A 25,519-nucleotide genomic window follows, 5' to 3' on the forward strand; every position below is an offset into this window, starting at 1 on the left:
AGAATGTTATGAATAACCATTGATATAGTTTTAAAACTGTCTTTATAATTATGTTACAGATTACATCATCTGTCACTTGGTTGGTAACAGTCTAAAAAACAAACCAGTCTTGTCACAATAAAAAATATCCTTGCTGTCATATCCCTTGCATATATCATTTAGTCTTTTGTTCCAATCTTCGACAACTTCATTATTATCATCAGCTGATTCTCCACTAAAGAAGAACACTTATTATTGTGTCAGACTTGAAATCTGTGCAACCATCCATTACTTGCAATAAAGTCATCATAACCCAATTTATGTGACAAAGTTGTTGCTTTTTCTTGGATCATTCGACTGGTGTGTTGAATTGTTTAGGTAGTGCAGTGCAAAACCATTCAAAAATCTTGTCATTCAAATCAGGATACAAACATCTCCTGGCTCAAACAATTTTCCTTTCTCTGTCCATTCCACCTTCCCACTTCTGCAGAATTGTTTCCTTATCTTTCATGATATTGTTTATCTGAGTCTTTCCGACATCACAGTTTTCTGCAAGGATCCTCGACCCCCGCCATTTTCAGTCAGTTGAATTACTTTCACTTTCTCTTCTATATTGAGAATTTTGCCATGTGTTTTTAAAGGAAGTGATCTTGTCATGTGATTCGTTAGTCATATTCTGGTACCCTATTGTTTTAAACATTTGTTTTCACTAAGTGAGAGAAGCCAAATTGGCTTTGTTATGTACCATTACCATCATGCAGATTTGAGCTCACGGCCATTAGGATTTGTAATCTTGACAATTATTGTCAGTAGTAATAGCCACTAATTATCAAAGTGAACAAGCTCAACATCTTACTTAGGGAAGCCATAAAGGCTATCAAACCATTTTCCTGCTGACTTGTGTATTGTACATCGATGCTGCCACTTCTCTGCTGTTACTACTGGTCCCATTTTCTTGTTTAATGAGGAAAGTACTATTATTTTTAGGACTCTTTGGAGATACTCTTCTTCTCTCAGGAAATTTAAGACTAAAGAATTTCAACCAAGGTCGTCACTTTAAATTCACATTACTTCTAAAATGTATGCCTTAATTTACTCTGGCTAATCATAAGCAACGATTCCTAAATTATCCCAAGATAATCATCTCTACTGTCATATTTAGACAGCTTAAAATCTCTGAACTATGGTACATCTCAATTTCCCTTTGAAAATGACAATTTGACATGGATTGATATCAAGCAGTTATGGTTGGTAGCTTCAATGATTACTTTCTCAGGACAGCGCTGTAATGCCCTGTTCAAATCTCAATGAGTCATAAATGCTAGCCTTTCAAGTTTAAAAACATGGGGGAAGAAGAGAAGAAAAGTTGAAATGACCATTCAAAACGAACTTGAATCTATTTCATGAATTACACACTAGAGAGCTTACCAGTTTTTACAGTTGTATATTATGGTACTTCCAGGCATGTATTGTATACCATCCTTGAAGCATGGGCAATTATTGGCAGGAACACATCCTTCTCCTGTAAGATGAAATTAACTGATCAACTGATTGGTGTTTAATGGCACATCTATACATGGAAGAAAACTGAATTCTTTAATAATGGGAGTAAAGTAGCTTGATCAGAAACACATAGACACAATTGATCCATGTAGGTCTGTGTGGGAAGCATACCCATAATACACTGTTCATAATTACACTGATTTTGAATCCAACATATTAGCTACTGATTTAACATAGTTTCTCAGCACTATCAAAATTGCCAAATACTTCAGAGTCCGCATATTGGTCAATTTACTTGGTAAAGTGACTTTCATCCCCTGCCAGAATATGAAGTGGTTGAAATATCGAGAAGTGATTACTTATGTTGTCAAAAGTTTTAGAATGTTTTAAAACGGTCATTAAAACATTCAATTTATAAAACATTTGAAATAACAGAACTGCAAAATAAATACAATTTTTTTTAATGAAAATATATTTTGCCTAAGCTATCAAAGTTTTTGTATAATATTATTATTTTAAAAGACACAATAGCCTGAAAATAAATTTCTGTTGAGAGACAACTTTGATCTTTCTATTTTTACAGATGAAATGCAAAATAAATATATTTATATCTATATTCAATCTACTCCATCGTGTAATTATATGTTCATTACTAAGCCACAAATGCATGGAATTTCACATTTTCATGCTTCAGTTATTAGTTTCATGCAATAATCTGTTTCACTGACAGAAAAATGAAGGCATAAATTATTTTTCAATTGCCATAAAAGCTGACAGAAGCAATGAATTGACAACTGTATCCAAAATAATAAAGTATGCAGTGGCTTGAAAAGAGGATGGTGAGTGAATAAATTAACATGGGGGAAAAGCAATGTTAGCACTGCTTTCTCTTGGCAGTGGGGGAGAGGATTATTTTGTTAGTTGCCAATGAAAACAAGTGATTATTGAAGGAACTGAGACTTTAATGTCTGAAAGAATTTCTTCTTTTTAAGTGCTTAATGACGAAACCACCTATAATATTCTTGAGCAATAAGATTTTCAAATTTGCCAGATCAGCATCATTTAAGACTAACTACTTAGAACTATGTTGATGAAAACACCTCATCAAATGGACCATCCATTAGGGAAGAGTAGTTATAAGATTTTTACCATGGTTGCTATGCTGGCCATACTGGATATCACATTGACCAACCACACAACATAAGGAGTTACAATAACAAGATTTTCAAGATAGCTACAGTGGCAGCTGTATTGTATGTTGGTTATTGCCATTTAATTTAAGACCAACTAGACATCATGAGAAGTCTTTGAGTAAAATCCCAATATTGACATTTCAGCATAACTATCTGTCGTAAGAAGTCTTTAAGTGAAAACCTCCAGTCGAAATGACTATCTATTCAGCAGGTTTGTTGACTGAGTATTTTATAGCAAATCAACACAATTTGGTTATTAGTGCTGAGGAAAATCAGTAAAGTACCTTGCCAAAATGACACAACACAGTAGCCGACCAAGGCTTATTTACAATGGTAGGATTCACAATTCAGCACCCTTTCATTCAACATACTCAATACTGAGTCACCTCAGCTCCATAACTTAGGAGGACTATTAACAACCATGGCAAAAGACAGATCAAGGACCAAATCAGGACCATTTTTATTGAGAACCAATTCAAGATTGCATGAAGACTTTCAGTAAAAACACCATGTCATCATGAAGCAATTTTGATGTAGACCAAACCAAACCCTGGGATGAATGGATCAGAAAGGGTTTGTGACAATACTCCTAGTAGTTTTGGAGGAGTTACAATAATAAACTTATGCCAATGGAAATCAGTTTAATAAAATATTTGATAGATATTCACTCAACATAAATATTTGACAGAACTGTACTCAGTAAAGTCATTATACAGTAACTATGGCCTATATTCAGTGCATTTCTGTCAAATATTTTTGTTTTTCCTTTGCTGAGGTCAATGATGAGGGTTGAATGATTTAACTATTAATTGTTTATAGCTTGTTTGAAAACAATTATGTTGATGACATAGCAATAACTTCATACTGTTTATTTACAAAATTTCTTTGCACTGCCTGAAGAGCATCCATGATGATGATGCAAAGTAATTCTAAGGAATAAATCATTGAAAATCTGGGAAATGTAGCCAGAAATACCATAAAGCTTTCAAAATGATGGACCAGCTGTCCACTGATATCACCAATGAGCCTTATGTGAAATTTGTTGATGCATCATTTCCCCATTCTGCACCTCTAAACATCAGTGCCTACCTTTTCATTTTCTTGTAATAATATTATTTTAAGAAATTAAATTCTTAATAGACTAATATAAAGAATATAAAGGAGGAAAATTTCACTAAACACTTCACCAACTTAACTGTAATCAAAACAAGTTGTTCCATAATGGGATCTGACTGGCAATATATGATAATACCTGAAACAGTGATCAGCATTATGAACTGCAGCACCTGATATAACTATCAGTTATAGCTGGCCGTAGACAAGGAACTAACAAGAATATTCCCCTATACACGAACAGATCTGCCAACAGGTGTTAGCTTTTCACACCTTTTTTAAAATGACTTGATTTGAAAAGTGCACTTGAATGACCAATCACAGATCCTTTACAAGATATGTTACCAAACTTTTCTAGCTCTACTAGTTATTTTCTAAGCTTGGTCTTCAAATGAGACTAAAAAAATCTCCTTAAGACAGTCCTAATGTTCTAAGTAAACTTGTAAAAAATAATAGTAAAGTCAGAACATACACATTGGATACTCTTTTAGTGGGCTGTGATATCCAAAATATTAAATCAACTAAAAACTGTTCTTACAATTGGTGTAAAGGTAAGGAGGGCCACAAGAGAGAATCATCCATTTACTCCCAAACTATAAAAATGTATCCACATATAATATTTCCACTTGGACAATTATTACCTTCTTGAACAAATCCATCTGGACAGAAGCATCCCTCCACAGGATATGTGGCCTTACAGTAGGATTGTGGCTCCTCACCAATATTCTGGCAGGTCTGTGGGCATGGATTTCCACATGCCTGGTATTCCAAGCCAAATTCACACTGGATGGCTGGATATAAAAGATACATGTGCAAGTTAAAAATTGAACACCAATAGCTATATGTACCATAATTACTTGCATGTGTGCTGAGTCAATCTACAAACTGCACAGACCCAGTTCTGCCATCATATAATTCATTGACAGGACTGGGTCAATGCAGTTAACAAGGAGTAATAGTAAACATAGATCCTGATATGTCAGCTCATTCTACATAAGCTGTTCAGTGTTTTGTTGTTTGCAGTTTGACTTGACATATAAACAGTATATACTTATACAGCAAAATAGGTGTACATTGTTTCACTCAGGACTTTCCTGTATCAATAACTTACTAAATCCCTTATACAATTTACATAGAGGACATCTAGTACCCAGCATTGTCTGAAAAAGTGTAACCAAAACATGTTACGACTAAAATCAGACCTCCACAGTCCTAAATGAACATCGTATGATCACCAATAAGAGGTCATGTTCAGCTTGTGGTTCACCAATCAAATCACAAATTTCAAATGTCTGAAACTAACACACATCATTCAGAAAATATCGTTACTATTGGTAAAGCTCCGAAACATGAATTTGCAAAGTGTTATCTGATAGGATACTCACAATACATGTAAGTGGATTCAGAACTCGAACAGTCACCAAAACTTTCATGTATGGCTGTACAGATCTTATTTGAATTCAACTGATGAAAACTTTAATTAACTGTTAACGATGATGCTTAACAAATAACTCATAATACAAAGCCCCAGATCTCCATTACATAATGCAAAGCCCCAGATCTACATCATATAATTCAAAAACCCCAGATCTCCATTACATAATGCAAAGCCCCAGATCTCCATTACATAATGCAAAGCCCCAGGTCTACATCATATAATTCAAAAACCCCAGATCTCCATTACATAATGCAGTAGCAGATCTGAGTATATTCAGTTTGTTACAAGTAAGCTGTAGAACAATCAACATAGACCCAGATACGTCAGCTATTTATAACAGTAGACCAGTGTCATTGTTGTATACAGTTTGACTTGACTTATGAGTTATATTAATCTACTATAATATATAGTAAAACATCCATAAATTGTGTCTCTCAGGATGTCCTAAATTAACTTTCCTGTATCATAAAGTTGCTACATCCAGTTTATCATTTACATCAATGGCAGCCAGTACAGTACCCTGTATCTCAATTCCCTTTACAATTTACACTATGAACACCTAGTACCCTACATGCAAATCCCCTTTATAATTTACAAAGTTAGTACCTGCATGCCAATCTCCTTTGCAATTTACACTCCAGACAGCCAGTACCCTGTATGCCAATCCCCTTTATAATTTACACTGCATACAACCAGTACCCTGCATGCAAATCACCTTTACAATTTACACTATGAACAGCTAGTACCCTACATACAAATCCCCTTTACAATTTACACTCCATACAGCCAGTACCCTGCATGCCAATCCCCTTTACAATTTACACTCCAGACAGCTAGTACCCTACATGCCAATCCCCTTTACAATTTACATTGTAGGCAACCAGTACCCTGCATGCAAATCACCTTTACAATTTATACTGCAGACAACCAGTACCCTGCATGCAAATCACCTTTACAATTTACACTGCAGACAACCAGTACCCTGCATGCAAATCACCTTTACAATTTACACTGTGGACAGCTAGTACCCTGCATGCCAAATGCATTATGTGAACAAGTTTAACAAAACTCCAATCTGATTAGAATCAGATCTCTACAGTTTTACATCGAGATCTGATTGACACCAATAAGTCATCATGTTTCGCTGACCTTGTGGCTCATCATTAAAATCTTTAAAAGTGACACACATGATTGGGAACATATCATTACAAATGGTAAATCACTCTAACAGGGATTTGCAAAGTTTATCAGAAAGGATACTAAAAAAAATGGATTGGAAATTCCAAAGGTCAACGAAATATGAACTTTTATCAGTATCTGTTAGATTTTCATATATGGCTGTACAGATCTTATTTGAATCAGACTGATCAAAACCTTAAAATACTGTTAATGATGATACTAAACAAGTGCTTGTCATGTGTTGCTTCCCCTACAAACATGGTCTCAGCACTTATCCAGGCATGAAAACCACGAACCTCTACTGGTACTAACCATATTTAACTGTAACAATCATGCAAACAAATAAGTCACCACTCCAGTGTACTAGTGGTTAGAGCATCCACCTCTGATGTGGGAGGTCATGGGTTCGATCCCCGGCTGAGTTATACCAAAGACTTACAAATATGGTATTAATAGCTACCTCCCTTGGCACTCAGCATTAAGAGGTTAGTGTTAGGACTTGTAAGCCTGGTGTCAGGATAATGTGACTGGGTGAGACATCATGCTATATTTTTGTGGCATGATGCCCCAGTGCTAGAAATCACTATAAACAGCCACACTGCAGGCATCATAGCAATATGACTGAATTTTTTTAAAAATTAAGTTAAAAATACAAATAATACTCACACACACTCACAAATACAACTAATAACATAATTCTTTCATTCTTGAGTTTGTCTGTCATGAAGAATTATTTCTGTATATAACAAGCAATGTCAAAAAGTTTAAATTTATTTTTTCCTTGTTGGAAGTGATCCTTATCTTTGGAAAACTAACTTTGTGGATGTATTAGTTCCAGCAAACCACAAAATATCTAACCAACAATTAGTTGTTTTTTTTTAAACAATGCATCCTCCATCTCTAACCCTCATTTCATTTTCATAATTACCAAACCTGAAAGCCCATAAAAATAACTTCATTTTTGCATGTATAGTTAGAACCAGTTTGGTCTGCTGTTTTACCTTAAAGCAATATTTCGTCATTGATGTCATGCTACAAATGTTTGAACCAGAGTTACACCATTGTGCTATTGTATTTTAAGTTTTGTTAAACAACTCCAACAGGTATGCAAAACATGTGGACGATACCATTAATGATCACAAGATATCAGAATGATCAGAAATATATATTAGATATTATTGCTATACAGTAGTCCTTCAATACAAAACATTAATGACAAGATATCAGAAGGATCAGATATATATATTAGCCATTATAGCTATACAGTAGTCCCACAATACAAAGCAATAATGACAAGATATCAGAAGGATCTGATATACATATTAGCCATTATAGCTATACAGTAGTCCCTCAATACAAAGCAATAATGACAAGATATCAGAAGGATCAGAAATGTATACTGCCCATTATAGGTTTACAGTGGTCTCTCACTAGAAAACACCTAAGTATAACATCAGCTCTGATACAATATGTTTATGACTATGGATCACAATATCCTAACTGAATTATATTTTTTCAGACTGATATACCCCAGTATAATTTCACCATATACCTATAAGAACATCATAACAGTATTATAGTGAGGGAAAATTGTACCGCAGCATAATGCCAGCATGCCCTTCTCACAGCTCATTTTTAAGGACCTCTGATAGTATTATAGTGAGGGATAAATGTACCCTAGTATAATGCCATATTGCATACATCACATCATTTTTAAAGATACCTTGACAGCATTAAAGTGTGAGAAAACTGTACCCCATTATAATGCCCGATTGTCAGTATCACAGTAGCTTTAATGAAACCTCGACAGCATTATAGTGTGAGACAAATGTAACATACGACATAAAAGCTGGCTTCTCCATTTGATGCAAATCCCATGCTGACTGCTGCAGTATTCTGCAAAGTGGGCAATGGCTGTGCAAAGGCATTCACAATCACCTCCCCTGTCACAACTGGAAGTAAACAATACAAACTATTTTAAATGTTGAATGTTTCAAGCTTTATAAACTATATAGATGATAGTGTTAAAAGTTTACCTCAGTTAAGTAATGGATTACATACAAGAGCCATGATTTAAAATAGATCCTACATGAATTCCTGTGGATACTATGCACACAGAAATGAGTCCAGAAACAAATCCTATAGCATCATTCTTGTAATTGCCCGTATATACTTAATATGAAAGAATATGTATTACTCAATATTTACTGCAGCCAGTGGCTAGCAAATTTAACAACAGACTATTGCATTTTATTATTCTAATAGTGTATCATATTTGTAAAATATCACAAACTACTTCCCAGCAGCTTGATCCAAAATGTTGTTGGACATTGATTTTTCACATATTTGTTAACTGTCACATTGTCATAATTTTTCACTTTGAATCTGCCACAACTATAGCCATTTGACTATGGTACCATTCAGTTTTGCTTTGGTTTTGCTTGTTTCAGTACAATAAAATAATGTACACATATTACCACTTTGCATTTTATTATTTGCCAAAAGTTGCAAGTATCGCATTTTCAGGACACTGTCTCAGCTGAATTTCCCGGGTAAACATGTTTGTTAAAAAATATTTTAAAATTACTGAAAAGTCTAAGAACCAGAATTAAGAACCTACCTGCAAGCATCAGACATGCATGATATGTAATACATATTGAGAACAGAATCTGTGACTTGCTGTACACAATCTCCAAATATGCCAGTGTCATTTTTGATTACCGAACATTGTTCTTCAGCCCATGGTCTACGTATCTCCTTGCCCTAGAAAAGAAACAGAGTCTGAGTGTTTCAAAGATAATGTTATGTCACCTAAGCACACCTTGTAAGATGTTTATATATTTTAATACAAAATTACAGCTATATTATTATACACATATACTGACTAAAAAGAAAGTTACTTCTGCATAGGTAAATTATGGATTTATTACCATAATTTGCAAGCACGAATCTTCCAATACAACTCTTTGACTAAATTCACATGAATAAATTTCAATACAACTCTATGACCAAGGTCAGGTTAATTCCAATACAACTCTGTAACTATGGTTATATAAATTCCTATATAACTCAACATCTCTGATACTAAGGTCATATGATTTCCATCTGAACAGTGAGATGAATTTGTGAAATTTCATGCAGTTTAGGAGAAGATGTAACAGTAACAAACATGTGCTGATGAATTGATGAACAACAGATGCATGATTGGTGATGGATGAAGGACGGACAACTGGCCATTCCCAAAGGCTAAGCTTGTCTCACTTCACTAGTCTCCTTTTATTTGCAGTCTTCAACAAATAACAATTTATAAAGTATATTTCTGATTTTTAAAATGTTTTATCTAAGTTTGATCATGTCTATATTTAATTAATGTCTGTTTTATTACATCTTCCAAAGAACCAATTATACAAAATGCTGTTGCAGCATGAAAGGAAAATGAAATCCAAGACATCAAAAATTTTAAAATTAATATTAAAATGATTTTTTTTGACAAGATATATCTTCAAATAAATTTGCCAGGAAGTCACTTTCCATATTACAAGATATTTAACCAGTAAGGCAACAAATATAGCCATTTTGTTTTTGTTGTACAGTAAGTTTTCAAATGAAACTGATTGTAATATACCTCACTGTTGATAAGAAATTAAGCCCTATCATTACCAGGCATGGATCACTTGAAATTGTAGATGATATGTCAGTAACAACTGGACATGATTCTGGTGTCCTGAAGCTGTTGAAGAAGTCAATGAGTGTGGAGGCAGATCCTTCACGTGAAATCAGGTCATTTTCCTTGTCTCCATCATAATTACTACAGAGACCAGTAACTCTTCCACTCCACTGTCTGCCCAAATGTATATACAGTCTGGTTCCTGTTACAATAAGACATAAAATTTGTTTATAACCTTAGGTGCACTGTGTAAAGTAGCATGAATTACTTACTTTTCACGAGCGAAATTGGTATAGTTCTAAGGGAAAATAATATTATTTCAGTGAATGAATTTATGGACTATGGAAGAGATCCTATTATTTCCACTGAAGACTCAAGAAACAAATAACACGTTCACAACATTCATCAAAATTTTCAATAAAGTTTGCATTTGCTTTTTGCAAAAAATTAAAAAATATGTTTGGACATTTTCTCTGTATCAATAACAATAATTTTGATCATCGGATTGCAAGTATTTTGGAATTTCCCAAGATCCATGGAGAATTCTTTTCCAAAGGCCTATGTTAGAAAATATTGTGTAAGACCCACTGTGATTTCTGTTCTAATAACCAATGTGAGAAAACATTCAGTGCTTTCCATATAATTATAAGAAAAGCAACATCCACAAAAACAAAAGTAGGCTAATATTATCATCTACAGTGATGATGTACAAAATGAAATAAATCTCAACAGATTTTCCAACAGCATTGGAGAAAAGATATATATCACATCTATTGTCATTAACAATACTGATAACTAATACTAAAGTAAAAAAGCAACGTCGGGGCTTCAAATTCTTTAATGTCTTTCATGCAGATAATTTGATACACATCATTTAGTCTTAAATTACATTGAAATACAAGAGTTCCTTGAAGAGATTTAAGCTCTACTGTCTAATACAAATTTCCTGGAATTTAAGACAAGACCATTTCTTTCTACAAAACCCATAAAAGGTAGATATGACATTAATCAAAAATAGGAGATAAGTGTCAAAATAGTACCAGAAAATACATAATCTTTCAAAGGAATCACTACATTTATTACATAAATTGCATACCAATATATATATATATATATATATATATATATATATATATATATATATATATATATATATATATATACCAACCTTCATCATACTGAATTCCTATTCCCATGTCTGGAGCCACCACATTGATCCACATTCCAGAATTAAACAGCATTAAATTCTTTGTAAAGTACTCGTTTCCGTTTGCTAATGATGTATTGCCAATAACGGTATCTTTGCCCTTGACCAGTGAGATAGAAATGCCATTGAGTTTAACAGTTACGGATTTCGTGCAGATGAGACCACTGCTGTAGCAAGGGATGTTTCTGACAGTAATCTCCAGTGACTGATCAATACTCTGAACCATTGTATAATCACAAGCAGCAGCCTCAAATGAGAAGGTGTACCCATCAAATGTCTGGTAATGAGTAGCTCCAGATGTCCAACAAGTGGCTGGAAGAAAATGGGGTAATAAGATTAAGTACAATGTACAAGAGAAGAAGTTGCCACCGCTGTGACCATTGTTCCCTACTGCCAGATACCAAAATGATAGGGTAGTAGGAACTGAGTGCAATATGTACAAGACAAGACATTGCCATCAATGCAACCATTATTCCTTTTGGCCAAATGCCAAAATTGATGAGGTAGTAGAGGAACCATGTGTATATGTACCAAACACAAAGAAGCTGATGTTAATGTGACCATTGTCTCCTACTGCAAAGGCTGGGGTAGTATGAATTGAGTGTAACATGTATAACACAAGAGGTTTCCATTATATGACCACTATCTTCTAATGCTGGCTATGAAACGTTTGAGGAAGTATGAACTGAGTGTAATATAAGTCTGCTGTATCTATCACAGGTAATAATACAGTAAAGTACTGATAAGATCTTGCATGTATGAAGATTCAAAACCAATATGACAGAGGTAATACAAATGTGTAGTTTTCTTAGACATTTATAACGATCCAAGTCAGTCAAGGGCACAAATTCTCATAATTAAGATAGAAATCTGTTGATCATTAAACTCATCTGAAATCTCTCATATGTTTATCAGGAAATTTACTTAAACAAATATTGTGAGAGCTAGAAGGTTGAATCACAATGGAGACAGATGCCAATTCTAAGACTGTCAGGTGCCACATGTATACAATACGTCATCCAAATCCTTTCATCATCAAACTCATCTGGGACCTAGTTAAAATGAAGACCCAGTTGAAATTAAACAAGAAATGTGAATACAAGTGTCACATGGTATTGAGATGCCTTTCCTAAGTATTTAGGGGGTGATCACAACATTTCAAATATTGGCAACAATCTGTCATCAATCTCAGCTAAAAAATGTAAGTGCACTTAAGTCACAATCATGAATAGCTGATTACGGGTCATATCTCTGTAATAAATTCAAACTCCATTCATCATTAAACTCATGATATAACTTATTATGGTTAAGTTTCGCAGAAGATTTGGTTGAATAAAAGAATGGGAATAGTCAATACTACAGAGTCCAGTAAAACAGCCTGATATCTATTCAAAAGTTGACTGCAGCCATAACTCCATAAACTATGGACCATATCTTTTTTCATAATAAACTCATTTAAGCACTTGTTATGATTAAACATTACACTTAATTTGACTGAAGACAAAAACTGTGAATGCTTCAGTGTTTACAAACTATTGGGATAACTAGTCTAAGTTAAACAAGGGCAATAACTCTTAGAAAACCAGCTCAAACATTCTTATTTTTGAATCAATCCTTGTTATGATGAAGCTCCAAAGCTAATCTGGTTGTAATCATATAAGAAATGTGGATGCAGTAGAGTTAACAAGCTTGTAACACAAAGATACAGACTGTTTGATGGATGGACAACTGCTGACCATTTATATGTGAGAGTCACATCATTTGAAGGGGAGGGATAAAAAGTAATATTTGAAAGCATTACACATGTACAGATAATTGCACAAGTCATGTCATGTTTGTGATTGTACTAATAGTAATAGTAGTAGCAGTAGTATGGTGATGATGGTGGTAGCAGCAGCAACAATAATAGCAGTGTTGGTAGTGGTGGTAGTAGAAGTCATGGCAGTACCATTATTAGTAGTAAACATTTTTGTAATGACAAGAATTTGTTTAATAAATTAATATAAGTTATGACCAAATAAAAAGAAAAACAAAGGTTTTGTTTCATTTTAGTTTTCTTGTCTGATTTGTGTGCCCCTTTCCATTGCTGATTTGGCACCACTTTGAAATGGCTTCCTGTGCAATCACAATGCCAGCACATAGCTTGCTCTGGCCTTAAATCTAAATGACAGTGAATGGTTTGTAAAAAAATATCGCTCATTTTAAACAAATTGGAACATAACATTTGTCTTTGACAAAAACTGTGGAATCACAATAGACATAAGATGAATCTGATCACTAATGAATACAATAAAAACAGTAGACATTATTATCTCCACACAGGTAATTTACTTTAATCTATATAAAAAGGTTGAGTGAAAAAATGCTGCCTTACATGGGCAATCAGTTGACACTAGAATTTCCCATCTCCTTTCCTGGCAGATACTGAAATACAAAAGTAAATATTATTGTTCTTGCACAGGATTTAGATGAGATAGGAGAGTTTTGAAGGACTAAGAGGGGATCAGTCAAAACTGCCAACATTTTCCAATAAAGACATTACACTTTTGGCCATTTATGCATAATGTACCATTCTTTTTTAAGTCAAATACCCTTCTAAAAGTCCTGGAGTATGCTGTGTCAAAATTAGTAAAGCTAGTTCAATAACTTAGAAAAGGTATTCAACTATAAAAATGATATTTATTGCTTGTAGATCAGTTTTAACCATGCCAATGCTATAAGCTAGATCAAAATATGGAGCAAGTATAAACTAGATCCACCAAAATCAGTGTTGCCAATATCAATATCAACATAAACTTCATAAATACCCTGCCTACCTCATGCTTGTAAATGTGGACACTGGATTCAAGAAGGTAAAAAGGTGACATATCAATTATACTGCTCCAAAGTTTCATACTTTGTATGTTTTGTTCAGAAATTAATTATTTTTTAATTTTTCTAACAATTTCAAACAACATATATGTTGATCTTGAATATATATAGCAATTACAAAAAGGTGAACTCTGAGGCTACAAAGAAAAACTGATAACTATCCAGTGAGGAAAATGAGCCATAACACTCCTTTCTCTCTTTCTTCTTATTTTTTTATCTATAATGGTTGAGCATCACAAATGACCACAAGTATATTCTTCCAACAATGGATTATTGTTCTAATGTATGGTGAAACTGTGCTAAATCTGAGCTTGACAGGATTTATAAACTTCAGAAACGAGCAGCACGTGTAATTTTAGATGCATCTGTTGATCATCCCTCAAAAGCATTTACAGAACTCAAATGGTTCACAATATATGACAGGATAGATTTTCACAAGGCAGTTCTTTTATATAAATGTCTACATGGAACTGCACCAGAGTATCTTCAAGACTTATTCAGGCCTTTTTCAACACAATACCAGTTGAGATCAATATCACATGGAAACCTTCTAATACCAAAACCAAGAACAGAGCAATTTAAAAAGAGTTTTCAATACTCTGGTACAGTTTTGTGGAATAAGTTTCCACTACATGCAAAATCTGCTGAGTATTTAAGAAAAGATATTATGAGCATGTATGTGTTTCTAATAGATAACAGAATTTAGTATTTTAATACTAAACATGTTAAAATAAACAGTAATTATTGCCATCTTCATATAATTTGCATTGTTATACTCTCCTTAAGAGGGCCTCTAGGGAGAATAGTCCTTGACTAATGAGTCACCCTCTATAAATAAAGCATTATTATTATTATTATTATTATTTCAAAGACATAAAAATGGTACTAACAGCTGCCTCACTAGGTGCTCAGCATCAAAAGGTTAGTGTTATAACTAGCTGGCCTAATGTCAGGATGATGTGACAGGGTGGGAGATGATACTACATGTCTGCGGCATGATGCCCCAGTGCTAGACATTGCTATAAACTGCCGAACTGCAGATGTTGTAGTGATATGACTGAAAATGTTTTAAAAACTATATTAAAAATTCCAAATCACACACACACACAAGCACAAATGCCCTCTCTCTTTACTGCATATTCCAAACCCCCTCCATACCGAACTCTCCCCAAGCAGTCACCTGATGACCCCACATGCTTAAGGGATTATGATGCAGAACTATTATGTTCCCGCTATGAGTTTATTCATCAAGTTTGCTCAGAAAATAATTTTATAATGTCATTATAATTGACATGCATGTACATTTGACCTTCATCCCCATTTCCAAGTCTCAGTGGTGGAGGTTAATTATGACACCTCTCAAAAAGATGTTTATCATCAAGGGCAAAAAAACAGCAAAGTCTTATATACCTCCTCTCAGTATGATGGGACATGTTGTAAAGGCTAGATTGACAGATGAAGGAATTGAAGATATACCAATATCTCCCAAGAAAGTGTGGGAATAGAAAACACTGTAACTGTATATGTAATACTTACTACTCTGTGCATGACAGTTTAATCTTTGATCCAGGATCATAATAATCTCCAGCATATGAGCAGGGACACTGATCGGGCTGCACACAGCTTCCCTGTAGCAAAAACAATTAATTTGTCAATCATAAATGTAACGTGTCTATACAAGGACTAAAATTAATGAAGACAGGCTGAGAAACAATTAAGAAAAACTATATCTAACAAAACATAGCTTATAATTGTATCTTGTAAATATTTATCAGTGTTTTATAAATATTCATAATTAATAGAAACTCAGAATATTATTTCTAGGTGGTCTGTTTTGTTAATTTTGCCCAATAATGAATTAGTATAATTAAAATATTAATGAAAGATGCAAATTAAAATATAAAATGTGAAACAAGATAGTGGCATTAAAATTCTACATATAACTGCCTTCATGCATTTAATATGATTGACCCACTGGCTGAATATAATAATTAAAATTTGGATTTTGAAAAACTCACAGAAACTTTTTCATGAAATATTAATTCAATAATTGCTAGTATATACTATACGCAAGGCTTGCTGGAGGTCAAAATTGAAATGAAAAGTCCATTTCAGACATACACAAATGTCTCATTGTTCTACATGTCAAAAATAACTATGAATTAATAGCTGATATCAAACACTTGCAGTTGATGTTATGTAACTCAGTCTACACAAACAATTTATTTGATGATCATAACAATTAAATTATTGTAAACATATTTAAATGACAATGATTTATCTGGAGAAATGATAGATGAGTTAGTTTGCATTAAAATGAAACAGCAATACTTTGACAATTTCTATGTTTACTGCATGAATGTTTATTATATGTGAACAGAAAATTCATGGTTATTTATATCAGTATTGATAATACATGTTTATTGTGTGTATTGATAATCCTGCCAAGATAAACAATTTTATTAAGTACTTTCAATGTCTTTTTAGTCTAAATGGGAGATAAATGTGCAGGGTCTTAAAATAGTAAATTCAATCAGTTTTATTCCTGTAAAAAAATTACAAATATTTTGTAAATACTGATCCAATTTAGATAATAATTACACATGCAAGAATAATGTAAAAATCAAAAGAAGAGTGTATATACCTGTACAAAAATGAATATCTACATGTATGCAAGACAAAACGTATATATGTGTGTGTGTGTCCAAGAAAATAAATGTATGTCATGTGCACAAACGTATATACACTGGAATCTCCAAAGTCATTTATGGCTTGCCATGAAATAATACATAGGTACATAATACTGAAAATCTTGTTCAAATGGTCAAATAAAATGAACTGATACTGAGACCACCAGAGCTTATGCAGATAGGATTTGCATCCCTTTGAACTATTTTATTGCACCTCCCTTACTTGATTTGATACAAGACATACATAATGTGATAAAAGAATGCAAGTCTCTTTTAATCAATTTTTACAATGCGACAAAACTTTCCCAAATTGTAGTTCATAACACAGAATGTGTCGACGTGACAATTTATTGACTTTTTCCAGTCTTTAATAGAAGAGAAATGGCAACAATTATACTTTTTATACTGAAACATAATTAAATGTTTAAAATATGTATTTCGTTTGATAAGGCATTTTTAATTGGTTCTTTTTCTTTCCTTGTCACACATGTAAGTGCTTAGCAAAATTTTTCCCTCATTGCTGTTTAACTATATACCATTACTTGTAATAAAATTTAACAAAGTATGTCATCTTTTACTAAAACAAGCAAATTCTATGATGTTGATTCTAACTTTTCAGGTGTTCACCACCATTTTCAATAGCAAAGTTTCATTTGTTAATTCTGGTCAAGATTTCTTTCAGCACATAGTTGCCAATTTGTAGATATTCTCTTTATAAATGAACGAAATCCATGCCAGATGCAGCATTATTAAGTGGGTTTGCAAGTTAGTGATGGACCATTGTACTTATATGTGTGCAAATCATAAATGTACATATTTACACAAGAAAAGTGTATATACCTGTGGAAAAGAAAATAAGAATATATATGTATACAATACAATAAGTGTATTCTACTTGTGTACAAGACACAATAAGTATGTATAAATTAGTACATGAAAAATAAAGCCTTTGGAGTAAACTTTTATTACCTGTCTATCTAATATGTTTTTTAAAAAGTGCCACCACAAATCTATTCACAATACCTTGTTCTGCTACTGCCTTTTACCGCCTCAGATTTGGGAGGTCGTGGGTTCGATCCCCAGCCAAGTCATAACAAAGACTTATAAAAATGGTACTAACATCTGCCTCGCTTGGCTCTCAGCATTAAGAGGTTAGTGTTAGGACTGGTTGGCCTAGTGTCAGGATAATGTGTCTGGGTGGGACATCATGCTACATGTTTGCGACATGATGCCCCAGTGCTAGACATCACTATAATCTGTCACACTGCAGACATCGTAGCGATATGACTAAAAAATTGTTATAGCTACATTACAAATCCAAATAACACACATACATGTACCTTGTCTTTAAAATCTTGTTATCTTGCCTATTAATGACCAATCAGCTTTCTGCTATATATTATCTTACCTTTTAATGACCATGTTATCTTACCATTCAATTACCAACCATCTTTTTCCAAATGTTTTCTTACCTTTCAATCAGCAGTCATGTATGTGGTATATATTGCAAGATTCTTAATGATAAGTAAACATATTGAAACTTAAGGAACAGAGGGATTATTATGTAAGTTGATACTCCTGCATGTCAGAAGAGGTGTCTAATGAAGTCAACGAATTTCCCAATCTTGTTATTATCTTCTTATGACTTTCTGGTTAATAATGTCTTTGACATTTTAGAAAGGATGGTTTATATTTTAATAAAATCAAGCTATCTATTTTAAGGATTGTACCCTTTTGGCCTTTATCTTTGTTTTGTATACATTTTGTCTATGTACCAAAACCTTCTCAGTGCTATATAGCGAGGATTGTTTGATAACTGCATATAAAAATAAGTGTGTATGACTGTTGTAATTTAACCTTATTACTTACATTAGGTGATTGAACCAGACCATCAGGACAAAGGCATCCACTATATGTTGCCGACCTTAGACATGTGCTGTTAGTAACATAAGTGTCACAAATATCCAAGCATTTGCGCGTCCCTTCCATGTAGACAAGATTTTGGGGGCAGATGACTCTATCTATGCAATCACCTGGTACAGGAGTGCAGTCCCATCTACCATTCACACACATGCTGTGGTAAAAATAGGATAAATGCTTAGTGTTAAAGAAATATTAACCTTTTCTTCAACAAAAAAAAAAAGAATACCATAGTTCCTGATGAAGATGGTTACTTTTCATGCAAACAGGAAAACTGTGTTTTTCTTGCAAGATTCTAGAATCTAGTTATAAGATTATGATGCTGCTGCAGAAGAAATTTGTTATCGTTCCCTTTTAACTGAAAGCTTAATTCCTTTATTAAGTTATATTGATTTCCTTAACATAAACTTGAGCAATATTTATTTTCTGAAATGAATCTTACCATTAATTACCCATATTTTTGAGCATGGTAAGTACTACTGACTGTAAATGTTATAGATAAAAAGGTTTCCATAATGACCGTTGTTCTAACTTTCATAAGTATTATACGATCATCATCACTGAAATAGAAGAGACGAAAAACTAGAAAAATGGTTTGCAATTTGCTCACATAAATATACCAACCTAACACCCCACCAATACCACATGATACATATGAGTCCACTGCAAAACAGAAGATGAAAACTGCATGTCTCATGAGCACATGAAAAATAGATATGATGAGTGAGTGCAAAAGGCTTGATCTTGGACCCAGGTATAATGTTACTGTCCTTTGAAATAGGCTTCAGACTAGCCAGTGCATTTTTTTCTGTGCAATCTTGAAAAGAACCTCAGGTTTTGAACCTCCATTAGAGGTTATAATACCTAGTAAATACTTAACAGTTGACACTGTGCCCAGCTTCTGTCCATTTACTTATTTCCTTTTGGACAAAGGTAACCATGGTAACCTATAATAAAAAACTAATATGACTTAATTTGCATTCAGCGGGAGTGATAATTCATTTTTCAAAATGCTGGTCCTACTTTCGTTTGGACGGACAATATTTTCATTTATAATCTATAAATAATTAGGCATATTTTAGTGAAACCCCATCCTGATATTCAGTCATAGTGATAAAAAGATTTTCAAGTTGGTCACTGTGTTGATCTTTGTTGATGTCTGAGCAGCAGCATTTTTATTGTAGGCAATGGACTACTAGACATTGTATATTAAGCTTTTAAAATCTGTGATAGTTACAACTAAAAGCTGAAATACATTACATCCAGCTTTAAGTTGAAAAGTACTAGTAACATTTATAAAAATCAAGAAAGCACAAAGATTTATCAATATATGCATTAAAAAAATGACCATAATATGTGCAATACACGTTTTGTTCGTAATGACTTTGTGTCATCTACTGCATTAAGCCACATAACAAAAAGAGCAATACCTCTGAAAAAAATTGCAAAATCAAAATGATTTGTCCACATGTATTTCTTCAGCTGATGACTATATTAATACCAGGATGCAAAGCATTGGATCAAATACTGTTGTCAGTGTTAACTGTGTTGAAAGGGAAAAGAAAGGCGTCTTCTTGCTGTCAAGTAAGTCAGTGTAGAGTGGTCTCTTCTTGGATACTTAATCCTGTCTATAATCAGTATTATTGGAACAGATGAGTCCTCCAGGGATGTAACTGTGGGGAAGGTTTGGAATCGTGTGTCCATATTATCATCAGCTAAATGCTATCAATGACAAATATTTTACCATAAACTTTGGTTTGTTCTTCTATTACACTACCTCATCATTAGGAGAATTGTCAGAAAGACAATGGAGTTACATCCTTTTACCCACGAGTTGATCCGGTCTCTAGTCTTCCTAATGTACATGAGGCAGCTTTTGAGTTTTGTTCAAGATATGGGATAGGGTTTGCACCTGGTCTCTGCATGGATTTAGTTTGGATAAATAACTGCATTCTAGTGAAGCAGAGTAACCTGATCATTAAAAAGTCACTGAACAACTTTGGAAGATAGCCTTTTATGTTTCTGGTCACACCAGGACAAACTCACTCCTAATGGATAACATTCCTTTGTGGTAAGAGCTAGAAAATGTCTTCTTTCAAGGCTAGGATTATACAGAGCTATTCTACTTGCTGTCTTACTGGTTACCAGTCAAACCATTTGCTGATATGCATAATGGGTCTCCTCGTGTATCTATTGCAAAGTGGACCTCTGACAATAGGGTCAAGTCACTGAAAATATCTTAAGGCCTCAAAGATGATCCCTGGTATAGTGTAGTCTCTACTATTCTTAACAAGGTGATGATGTCTTCCACCTCTTGGAATAAAAGACAGAATGTGGCATGAGTATGGCATCATTTTCTGCTGGAAGGTTGACAGGACAAGAAATTGGGATGAATCCACTCCGCATCTCCTCTTGCTTTGACATCTATAACTCTTAGAAACTGAGCAGCTGAAAAGTGAAAGAGGGCATGTTTTTTCCAACTGCCATGACTAGATCCTTCTGGTTTCAATGATCTCACTTAGGAGATGTAATTATTGTACAGGAGAGTAAGTTATGAGATGCACTGTTAAGTATACAAGATATATAGGAGACCTCAGACTCCAAAGCATGCATTTAGGGGGTTCTCTATGGAAGGGTCTAAGCAATAATTGGATTGCTGAGTTACAGCCACTGAGACCATGCTGGGCATTGATCTTACTGCTACAACATTCTGATCATGTTGATTCATGTCCATGATATCCAGTCCATAAAAAAGCACATAGGAAGTTTTTGACATTTGAAGGCCATTATGTCACTGTTGACAATTGTAATTGTTTATATTTTTGTGTGAGTCTTGCAAATAGTGGGTCATGTTTTGAGTCATCATTACAAATATCAATGTCTGTTGGAGTTGCTTTCAAAGCCATGCAGCATCAACATCTCAACCAGATGCTGGAAGTTGTCTGAAAGAAGGTTTCTTTTTCTTAATTAAGAGACCAATGGATGCGGTAATTCTGCACTAGCCATTGATGGAAGATGTGGAGAAGTACTGAACTCAGAAGACAGTAGGTGGAGTACTTATTTATTCAGTCACACAGGGGGCTAGATCTACATTAGATCATACTGAAGCCTCTGGTGAAGGTTGCTACAACTGAGCTGGTCAATACAGGTTGTCAGGGATGGTCAACAACAATGCTGTGAGATTTTTCCTGCTATTCACATTATATGCCATCAAATATCTGCGATGGATACCATGTGTCTAGTAAAAAGAGGATGCTATAATTGGTACTTGCTGCAGTGGAGCAGTGTCTAGTAACTGACCTATCAACTGCTGGTATATGATGTTGCCATGGCTATAACACCATATCATATGAGATGGTTCACTGAATCCAGTGTCAGTTACGTTGCACATATGTAGGCAGAACTAGAAATGACAATGTCATAACCAGTTGGTGTATGCTGTTGTTTTCTTAGGGTCATGACTGGGAATACCAGGAAAATAGGTCAACACACCCAGTCACAGTAATTGAAGGTGTATGTCAATTCTGAGCTGGAGTTCACATGGCCTAGCACTTGTGAATAGCTGGTGTTGAGTGCTAAAATCATTTACCATCTAAATAGAATACGAGCAATGTAGTCAGTACTAGAATACCAGAGACTGCCAGTGATTATGGAATACCCATCACAGATCCAGCTTAGTACTAACCAATAGGTTGTACTGTCAGGTTATGTTCTGGTTGTGACAGCAGAGTTTACTGTTGGTACGTGCGAATGAATAATGATCTTTCCACCAATCAAAATTCACACATCAGAAAACTTTTGATGGAGGTGGTGTCGCAACAATAGTGATGGAGTCAACATGCTTGTGGGTGCTCTCTTACTGCCCTTCATCAATTGTCTGGCTGAGACATTACCAACTTTTCCCTGGACCAGCGCAAGCATACATCACATGTATGGCGTGAACTGCACACCATTCAGATATAACATATTGGGTGATTAAGTTCAGCTGGTTTAAAATACCTGCACCACACAAACAATTAATGCTGCCCCACACACATTTAATCTTGCCCCCCACACTCGCTTAGTCTTGCCCACTGTTGTTGATACCTTTAACATGAGAAAACAAGACAATAACATATGCAAATGAAGTCTTAAAGTGTCACACTGAACACTCTGTGAATGAATTAAAATAAATGTTTGCTATGTGTGTCTTTATTTTTTGCAACCGCTGACACATGATTTTATCTCCTTTTCATAGTTTTTTTCATAGCTATAAACTGTACAGAATATCATCTGACATTTAGTTTTGCCTACACTGACCTGAATCTGTTCAAAGCAACGTATTGTGTAAGATTTATAAATAGATGCTTCATATATGGCAATTATCAAAATTGATCTTAATAATAAGACTTAAATGGCATCTTTGGTGTAATTTTCCATTGGCTGGTGGGTTTTTTTTGATGTTTCTGGAAGAATTAATAGACTTCCCATTGGTTGTACTAGGTTACATGAACAAGCTAGTTTGATGCAATTTTAGTAGTGTCATCTGTCACATTGGGTACTTTGCAAATATGATCGCAATAGATGCTGTGTATAAAGATAATACTGAGCAATCATTTGCTTTCCAGTTTGGAGTCATTCACATTTCTTGTGTTCCTGCTGTAAGTCTGCAAATGTATTTTATGTTTCTACTTAGATATTATTTTAGATGAGAAACATTAGTTTAAAATGTTCCATGAAAATAAAAAAAATGCTCATTATTTGGACTATAATATTATTCTGAAACTGTTATGAATTATTGGAATGAATCCACTCTATTTTGACTACAACCATAGCAAGCAAATGATGACCATTCATCACTTTTGCTGCTACAACAAGCCACAAACTTTGGAGAACATCTCACTTTTTTATCTTATGAGGACTGGATTTGCAAAATAGTGGCTATTACCACATTATGAAAATGTAATGACTCTTAAGAATAAAACAAAAAAATCACTTACCACGTTTCACAGTTCCTGTCCAGGATAGCACCTGGACCATAAACCGTTGCAGTCGTGGAATCGTAGCAAGTACAATTGGCCATCAGGACACATATGCTGTCCACTCCATTGTCAGTGAGATACATGTTATTTCCACACACACAGCCTGGGATACACCCTTCCTCACACTGATCATTCCCAAGGGTCAGATCTCGACAGTGACCAGAACATGGTGATGCACACTCAACATACACAGTGCCTCCTTGACACATTGACATTGCAGCTATGAGTAAGAAAACAATTTATGGTAAGTGGGTTTAGATAATTATGACTGAAATTACTATATGATGGAGATGGAGTGGTCATGTTTTGGGCAACTACTGTGATATATGTACTTATACGCTTTAAGAATAAGAAGAGGACACCACTACCTTAAACAAAAATGGTACGGATCAGAAACTGCAAATACAGTAGCCATCAAAATATCATGAAATTAAGTGTTGCCAAAAGGAATCAATGGTGTAAGGTTATGTATGTATGTCACAGTGGTCAAAAGGTATGTATGTATGTATGTATGTATGTATGTATGTATGTATGTATGTATGTATGAATATATACAATCTGGTTATGTATGTTTAGTTTGGATTATCACATTCAAGAGCCACATTGGTTAGGGTCACAACCAGACAGGTAAAGGTTCAGACTCTACCATTGGTTCTTTCTGAGTTGGCATCTGTGGTATGCCTTTGGAGCTTTACTCCAAATACCATGGCACTAAATAATCTATTTGTGTTTCTGTACTGGGAACTACTAAACCATATCTATTTTAACAGGGCCAACAGGGTTATGAAATTTATTATAAACTACTAAACCATATCTATTTTAACAGGGCAATGAAATTTATCATAAACTTTCAATGTTATTTTTCCAATCACAATCTTTTATTGATTCCTTCCACAAAGAAGTTTACTAAGTAATATAAAGTCACAAGCCAATATATCAAAACCAAATAATTTTTAAAAACAGGTTGGATAATTGCTTACTTGACCCTCTTCATGCCTGAATAGTTTCAATATTGGCATTCAACTCTACATCAGAAAAACAGACATTATTGTTGGACGATGCATTCTTCCCACAATTTCTTTCAGTTTTCAGCCTTGTTTAAACATTTTTAATAGCTAAATTCAAAAAGTGAAACAACACTCTATCAAACTGACCTGTACTGACCACATTTTATAAACCTATAAACTGGTCACATGATCATGTAAAACTAAATAAAGTTTTAAAAAATTGAATAGTTTAACAGCGAATTACTATTTTTCCCTCGTATACTTACTAATTAATTGTTAAACACTCTCACCAGAAATTCAATGAAGTTTAGCCTCTCATGAGATGACAGGTGTCAATACTTGAAAATATTTTTAAAAATAATACAATTGTACATTTAATTATATTTCTTCAAATATATGAACCAAGTGAATATGTTTAGTAATAATACGATTACACTGTATTAAAGACTGATTATTAATCTATCTCTTTAAGAGTGCATAGCATATTCTGCATAAGAAAGTGTGACTAAGAAAGATCCAATAAAGAAATTGTGATAACAATGCACAATATACATCCGGTAAAATTAACGATACACAATCTCACAACCTGTAACATTTAACAATATACAATCAACATCCTGTAACTGCCATATTTTAAGCATGAGATATTCTACGATCAGCTAATTCAAAATAAAACACAATGTTGCAGATGGCATACCAACACCACTTTTGTATTTCTATTCAATACACAT

General features: G+C 34.1%; 1 protein-coding gene across 1 annotated transcript in view; it reads right to left on the reverse strand.

The window, feature by feature from the left end:
• Positions 1–1,426: 1,426 nt before the first annotated feature.
• LOC149776725 (SCO-spondin-like) overlaps positions 1,427–25,519 on the reverse strand; it is a 74,615-nt gene continuing 50,522 nt past the window's right edge. Inside the window, exons 16-22 of the mRNA XM_089941347.1 lie at positions 23,740–24,001; positions 15,687–15,778; positions 11,241–11,591; positions 10,080–10,274; positions 8,245–8,357; positions 4,430–4,579; positions 1,427–1,501 (exon numbers count right to left, since the gene is read on the reverse strand). Coding sequence (XP_089797473.1) covers positions 1,427–1,501; positions 4,430–4,579; positions 8,245–8,357; positions 10,080–10,274; positions 11,241–11,591; positions 15,687–15,778; positions 23,740–24,001 — 1,238 coding nt within the window. The remainder of the gene's footprint in view (positions 1,502–4,429; positions 4,580–8,244; positions 8,358–10,079; positions 10,275–11,240; positions 11,592–15,686; positions 15,779–23,739; positions 24,002–25,519) is intronic.

The sequence above is a fragment of the Sinohyriopsis cumingii genome, chromosome 18 (assembly GCF_028554795.1).
Source record: "Sinohyriopsis cumingii isolate HCF-2022 chromosome 18, ASM2855479v2, whole genome shotgun sequence".
Taxonomy (NCBI): Eukaryota; Metazoa; Mollusca; class Bivalvia; order Unionida; family Unionidae; genus Sinohyriopsis; species Sinohyriopsis cumingii.